The sequence below is a fragment of the Oryctolagus cuniculus genome, chromosome 4 (genome assembly GCF_051225735.1).
Source record: "Oryctolagus cuniculus isolate XC-2025 breed Fujian yellow rabbit chromosome 4, ASM5122573v1, whole genome shotgun sequence".
In the NCBI taxonomy this organism is placed as follows: Eukaryota; Metazoa; Chordata; class Mammalia; order Lagomorpha; family Leporidae; genus Oryctolagus; species Oryctolagus cuniculus.
Genome location: NC_142870.1, coordinates 125524939 through 125532618, shown reverse-complemented (window position 1 = coordinate 125532618; position 7680 = coordinate 125524939). Strand labels below are relative to the sequence as shown.

The 7680-nt window shown below is 41.7% G+C and overlaps 1 protein-coding gene across 2 annotated transcripts in view; it reads right to left on the bottom strand.

The window, feature by feature from the left end:
- Positions 1-1128: 1128 nt before the first annotated feature.
- The window catches only part of PLCH1 (phospholipase C eta 1), a 289851-nt gene continuing 283299 nt past the window's right edge, over positions 1129-7680 (bottom strand). For both annotated transcript variants that reach the window (XM_070072610.2, XM_089331048.1), the window contains 3 exons: positions 7371-7430; positions 6596-6950; positions 1129-4237 (listed from right to left, as the gene is read on the bottom strand). In XM_070072610.2, the coding sequence (XP_069928711.1) occupies positions 2148-4237; positions 6596-6950; positions 7371-7430 (2505 nt within the window). In that variant the 3' untranslated portion in view covers positions 1129-2147. The remainder of the gene's footprint in view (positions 4238-6595; positions 6951-7370; positions 7431-7680) is intronic.

Below are 7680 nucleotides of genomic sequence, written 5' to 3'. Positions count from 1 at the left end.
AAATCCAGAAAGCATGTTAACTTGAATGAGACTTTACTTCTGTGACTTCCTTTGAGCGAGTCCCTTATTCATCCTCTTAACAAGTAAAATCCTTATGTGTCTATTCTGAGCATCAGAAGTTTTTATTAATACATAAGCCTTACTGCTTCCTCCAGCTCATTAGGCCACTCCACAGGATGAATATGGAGTTGCTTTCTCCTCTCTTCCTATGTCACGTGAGTACAAGAATACTGCATGTGTGCATGACAGGCATACAGGGGTCACCTGCAGGACTGGTTTGATGATCCTCCACATGGCCACAACCACTTGTTAAGACTAACTCACTCTAGGACAGGGCTGACAACCAAATGTAAACTTCTAGATTTTTCCTTTTTTGTCTTGTTGAAAACTTCTTGAGAACAGAGATTCCACTAAATCATAAAAAGTAGCTAAATTCTATTATTTTGTAATTGAATTTCAGCAACCCTACCTCAATCTCTTCTAAGACAATGATACTTTAAAAAGAAACCAGTCTAAGGACAGAATTCTGGGTGTTCAGAGTCCCCAAGGTGACTAAAATGCTGGGCTTACCATGAGCATGGAAATGGGTCTCTTTTCTTTTCATTATCACACTCCTGCCACAAACCAGCATCTAGTATCCTAACAGAGGAAGACCCCCTCCCCCCCCAACCAAGGGGAAAAACTCAGAGTCAGAGACTGGGAGCAGCAAGAACTGACTGTTCCCCTACCTGTCCTTCACCCACTTCACAAAGCTCCTGACGGCCTCATTTGCCCAATGCAGCACCTCACCTGTATTCACCACATGGCTCCCCACGCTCTCACTGTCACTGCCACCACCAGGGCCAGTCTGGAAGGATTATTCTTAAACTTGTAATATCGACAACAAATGCAAAGGCACTCATTACTTTTGATTTCAAGTTACCTCCCAAACATGTTCTTTAAAGAATAATGAAAACACTCAGAAACACAAGTTGCTGCTTAAAACTGTCCTCTGCAATAGTTTCCTATTCTGCTACAAAGACATGGAAAGGAAGGTATATCCAAGTGCTTGGGCCCCTTACACAATAACAGCCATCGTATGAACTTCGACTGTACCCGTACCCCCACCCCTCATAAAGACTCACCACGTGTTTAAAAATCTGCTTTAATTATATTTTCATGAATTTCAGGAAGAACATCATTGCAGTTAATGTTACAAAAAAGCAAAGAGGGACATCTGAACATGCACTTAAAAAATGGATTCACAGTGAAAATAAAGCATGTCAATACTAAAATATAGTTATGTGGTTCCCTGAAGGGAAAAAGATTTCTTCTACTTATCTATCTACTTGGATTTAATTGTGAGAAAATATTGTTTTCTTGAAAGAGTTGGGGAAGTTTTCAATTTGTGCTACTATTATTGTTAGGGTCTAATGGAAGTCTCTCATTCTGAAAGCCATTATTTGCACATCCTGTAATTTATCAGAAAATCCGAAAGTACAACAAAAAGCTTGGCAACTGGATTCTTGTTACATATAAAGCTATTAGCAAAAATATGTAACAAAATTTATGCAAAACAAACAATTTTGTCTTTATATACAGAAATTTGTTTTCTTCCTCATACCCTCACAGCCTATTCTAAAAAGGAGGAGGTAGGGTGTGGGGAGCAGCTACCAATCTCCTTTGAAATTCTCAGTCTGGGTAGGGTGAAGAAATCTTAAAAGGCAAGATAATGACTTTAAACCTCTTTGAACTGTGTTATAAAAATGCAGAAGGAAAAATGACAGCAGCTTAAACTCAAGAATTCATCCCTTTGTCGTCCTAAGAGTAAATATGAGGACGTTGGTGGTTGTGATCTGAGGACACAGTAGAGCATCTTGGGGAAATGTAGGTACGTTGAAACCCAAGCTGCTGAGAAGTTTCACATCTAGGGCATGCACATATTTCATTCCAGTACAGTTTACAACACCCCAGGGGAGAAAGATCACCAAATCTATACATAAACGTATCAACAGGGAGAACACATGAAGTCAAAGGGACACCAAAATACAGGTTTAAAAATACATCTGAAAATCATTTCAAAGCCAATGACCATATTTACTGAAAACTGAAAACTCTGACATTGTATAGAATACCTTGTAAACATTGAGAATGCAGCTCTGTATAATTCACAGTCTCAAAAGAAAATAAATTTCTGGCTTATCATCACCACTTGGCTCAGTCTGCAAAACAGAATGATCGGAACAAAACTGGTCCGCATAGCCATAGCGAAGGGCTGTGCATGCCCCCTCTGGCATGCCCCGGCCTTCGAGGCCACTCCCCTTCTCCGGCCTCAGGTAGCCTGCTATGTAGGAGCCAGTGGAGTGGCGGTTCCCGGCCGGGGCTGGTGCTGAGGGTTTGTTTCTAAGAACCACCCGTGCCCCATTGCTGGGGTTCGCAACTTTTTGCTTGCTGGCTTCCTGTTTCTCCTTGGCACGGCTGGCAATGTTGCGTACCCTGCTCTGACTTCTTGATGACAACTTTCTGACCAGTGCCCTGGGGAACTGATGGGCATCCTGCTTTGAATACAGCACTTGGCAGCCGTCCTCCTGATCGAAGGACACCAGCTTCCGAAGCTGCTCGGTCAGAGCATCTAAAGGCTCTAGTGACTTTGTTGTCACAGTCATACCCCTCTTGTCTCTGATTCCGGTTGTAACAAAACTCTTACTAATACACTGGTACTTGCTCTCAAAATTGCAGGCAATGTCCTCTGAGGTTAAATCCCCCAGACTTTTGGATTTGCAAGGACTGGGCAGCTTCAAAGCGGGCAGAGGAGGATGTGTTGAGCGCTCGGGTACAGGGACATGCATATCTTGCGCACTAGACTGCTGGGGCCCATGGATCTGGTTCATTTTTGCATCTGAATTTGAGAAATGCTTATGCACAAAACCAGCACCCTGATAGGCTAGACAAGAAATATTTTGATTGTTAACATCGTGAACATTGTTGAATATTTCAGGGTCCGAAGGGTGGAGGGTCTCTTTACAGTAGCCATTTTTCAAACCTCGTTGAAAGTGTTCCACCACATCCTGACTGTACTTCAATTTTAAAGGAGAAGTAAGTTGACTTGTGTCCTCTCTCCTATGTTCATACGTTGTCAGAGACAGATTTTCTGATTCGCCATCAATTTCTACCAGGCTGCTCTCTCCAGAATTTAAACAGAGGGTGGGATCTTTAATCACACCCTCCAGCGTCAGGTCAGTGGACGTGGCAGGGCTGCAGCCCTTTGCCCTTTGCCAGGTTCCTCCGCTGGGGGGACTTTTTGGTACCCAGCCATGAGAAGTATAAGGTGATCCAGGCAAGTTATCTTCAGTGGCCCTTGTCTTGGCCTTACCAGAAAGGGTGTCATCTAGTTTGGCTTTTGAGATGGGAGTACAGGTAGTTTCACAAACAACCGTGTACGCTGCATGCTTGGTGGTCCCAGGATTTGAGAGTACGATCAGCTCAGGAGATGAGCACAGGAAGGCCGGCTTGGGTTTTTCCTTGGAAACACCAGGCTTCAAGGGCATTTTTAGGCCCAGGGTAGGCACGGGCAGATGGCTGGATGTGACACTGGTATCGTGAAGATGAGAAACAATGGGGAGGTTAGCCTGACTGTTGGTCTCGTCAAACTGGCCAATCAGTGCTGAGACAGTACTGCCGGGCTCGTTCTCAGCTGTTAAAGTGACATTGTCAATAAGATGGGAAATGTCGCTCTCCTGCAGAATCGCAGTGGAATGCAAGTCAGGGATGTCAGAACAGAGTACGGAGACATCTGACAAAGAAAAGGATGGCACAGCTCTGCCCTTTTCCCTACTACCTTCCACGCTCTCGATCTCCAGATTGCTCTGAGAAAGGATGCTTCCTGACAACGCGCTCTTCCCTTCCACGAGGCCCCCAGCATTCCCCTGTCCCTTGGTTTTCACCACATGCAGATCTTGCGTTTGGTCAACTGCAGGACCAACAGACAAATGCCGCTGTGGCGAGAGGGGTTCATCGGGATGGTGGTTTCCCAGGCCATCACTTGTCACATTCGGTTTGCTTCCTCCACCCATAGGACCTGGTCCTCCCAATGGTTCTCTTGTGAGTGACATGTTGGCAGGAGAAATCATGGCATCCCTGTGGCTCGTGTCTTTATGGTGGAGAGTACTGGAGGAGGAGGAGAACTTTTTGTTGAAATTTGGAAAATGTGGGTCTTTTACACTTGCCTTCCCTTTTCTTCTGTCATCTTTATCTTCTGCTGAAGGAAACAAACAATATTTTAGGTGACATGTTTTACTTTGAGTAGGACCTGCAAACACTCATGTTTGTCTTCAGACAGACAAATGGAGAATGTAAAATTTTTACACTGTGACAGAATATAATTATGGATTGCATAGGTTCGTAACGAAGTGTCTGTGTGATGAATAAATGGTAAAATATATTTATAGGAATTTCGCTGAGGTTCCCTTTGAATATCTATTACATCAGCTAAGGATGTAATATTCATTGTCCAAAAATGTCAATGAGTTACCATACTTTTATAGTGAGGATTACCTTACGATGTTTCCTATTCAGATTTGTACTACACAGAAGCATGGCAATAGAAACAGAACAAAACAGCTCTGTTAAACAAAGTATTGTGGTACCTGTAAGCAAAAGACTGTAAGCTTTCAAAATTACACATGGACTAGCTAAAAAAAAAACATAAATATATCACTTTTAAAAAACATTTGGGTAAAGGGTTTAACAAAATTTCTGAAACAATTGGAAGGTGTAATAAGCACATTAAAATATCAGTATCTGTTGACTTTAAAATATATAAAGCACTGGCCAACAAGTCTACGTCATTGGTTATACCCAATTTTTTGATAAACACATTTTTGCTTTTAATACATAGATTTCATACTGAATTCTTCCCTAAAAGAGGCAGTAACATGTAGGGCATAGTCAGAAAAACTATAAAAACACACAACTCACAGGAATTTCAGATATCTCACCATATACAGTGCCAACACAATGTTAGATGCTCAATTATTCTTAATCAGATTATTTTGTATTTTTAATGCTTTCAGAGTTATGATACACAAGAAAGAAGAATTTGTGTAACTTATTAAATATTTTCCTAGCTGAAAAATTCATCACAAAACATTTTAAAACTGCAAATATTACAGATAAAAATAATTAATTATGTCTATGATGTTATAACTCAGACAGCTACTGTAGCTTTTGTAACGGGACAGCATAATGCATGGAAGTTTGTATTGTACTTTTTTCTCTGCTTGCTATTTCTCCTGTAATATAAATTGAATCATTGCATGACTATGTATTACTGCCATTTACCATTTAATATACAAGTATATGTATGTGTAAAATATGTGACTATTTTTAAAAGTAGGAAAGAAATGTTATTTTCAAATTGCTTTCTAACTCACCTTAATGGCATTAACACCTTAACTGTGGCATTAATAAGATTAATGACTTTCATTTTTTATTAAATATAGGTTCAATTTCCCCAAAAGCAGAGTTTTAAAATAAAGTTTAAAGGACATATTTCATCCCTTCTCTGATGCTGCTTTTTCCTTTTTCTTCCTTCATAAAAACTATTTAAGAATTGATTTTCCTCCCTCAAATATCTTACAACAGAAGAGTCAATATTAACAAAATGGTATTTGTGAGAAAATTGGTAATTAACATTATGTCATTTGATAAAGGAATTATTTTCTTAAGGAAAACTGTATCACAATGTACTTGTCTGAGATGATTCTGACTTAATCAAGACACACTTGTTCCAGAGGCATCCGATAAATACATTCTGAGCTCTCAAATGACCTAGAATAGGACTGGAGAAAGGGAATCGCTGACAGAAGTTGAGCACATTGGTGCCTTGCGAAGCAGCCCAAAACGTTTAGAGCCCTGAGAGGAGTCAGGAGTTTGTCCAGAGTGAGGGAAAGGGAGGTGCTGCCTGGCTCCTGTGTTTGTGAAGCCCACAACCGGTCAGGAGCGGCGGATGTGTCTCCTGCCTGCCAGTCTCCAGCAGTCAGGGAACTGAGCCCACGGAAACAGTTGGCCTGACACACTTCTTGAGGAAGCAGATCGTTCATGTCAAGAAGGTGACTTGCTTTTAACACCTGGCTCTTTTATCCCATGAACATTTCCAACAGTGGAAATATGTTCCATGGTGGGGGAAAGTAATACAAACCAAACTCAATGTTTGAAAAATAATATAATTCTATATAATTCTATTCAACCTCACAACAATCAGTAATTATGGCACCCGATTGGAAAACCAGTATTTCTATTCCTATTTGTCAAGTGTCACAGCTCTCCAGCCTGCCTCACAGACCCAAGCACTCACATCCTGATGCCTGATGGCTCCCCCACCCCTCACCATCATCAGACATCGGTGTTAACATTAAGGAGGTTGGGGAAGAGGAAACAGCTCTTCAGCCACCCTCCTTCAAAGTTTGAAATCTGGCCTAGATGGAACATTAAAAAATACTTCTTCTCCATGACATGTTAATTTTGAATACAGAATGCCCTCCACGTCATAATGGGAAGCAGAAGCCGACATGCAGCTTAGAAGTGTTTATCCTGAGAGAAGCCTAAAGCAACTTACCCAGTGCATTATCTTTTCCTTCTGTGTCTTTGGCTGTTTCAGACACAGGCAGTGACAAAGCCCCCAGAAGAGTTCTGTCCACAGGCATGGAGACGGGGCGCACTTGCAGACTCCGCGTGGTTCTCCGCAGGACACCATCTTGGTCTCTGGCAGCCTCAGACACCGAATCCTTTATCTCTACCATTTCTTGGAAGCCCATTTTGCTCTTCTTCCTGCCTTTGGCTGGAGCACTGGCTGTGCGGCGCAGAATTCTGTCTCCAATTGATCGCTTCCGAATATAATGGGAATTGTTTTCTGAAGAACTGTGTCTGGGGTTCTTATTGAACAGTCCCTTCAGCCCTTGGAGCTGTCTGCTCTGAAGACACAAAACGACCAACCACGAGTTAAGCAAAAGCTTTCCTACCTGGGATTGGCCTCGGAATGACAGTTCCATGAGAAGTGGATACAAAATGAAATTCTACAGCCACTGAAGAACATTGAAATCAAGGAACAGCAGCATGTTTGCACAATGCCATGCATGTCTTAGCCTTACTCTTCGAGAAAGGCAGTCTTCCCTTGACCCAACCAAGCTTCACCAGAAGTTTCCTACCCAGGAATGACAAGCGGTAGGAAAAGTTTCCACAGTTAACAGAATGTCAAAACTTCAGCCTTAAAGCAACAGATACATGTTTCCAAATGGCAAACAGGAAAAATGGTATGATAACAGAATGCATGCTGCCATCACTGTTCAAAAAGACATAGCTAGCAAGAGCAAAGCACCATGCTGAGAAACTACCTTTGTAGCTCCTAGAAAGTGCAATATAGTATAACTGGGGTTGAGGATTAAAGGGCTCCACTGCAAAGGGGAAAAAAACAAAAACACAACAAAACACAACTTGGGCCCATTCAAGAAGGTGACTCAAGTAAACACACATGTAAAACTGCATGTATTTCCATTATCCCTCTCTCCCCATTGAATATAATATTTCAGTCTTATATTCATGTTCAGCTCAATACCACCACATTATGGTATATGCATCTCAGTGTGAATACACCTTGAGGCTAATAAATAATATGACCCAAAAATGGGTATTTACTTAAGAGAG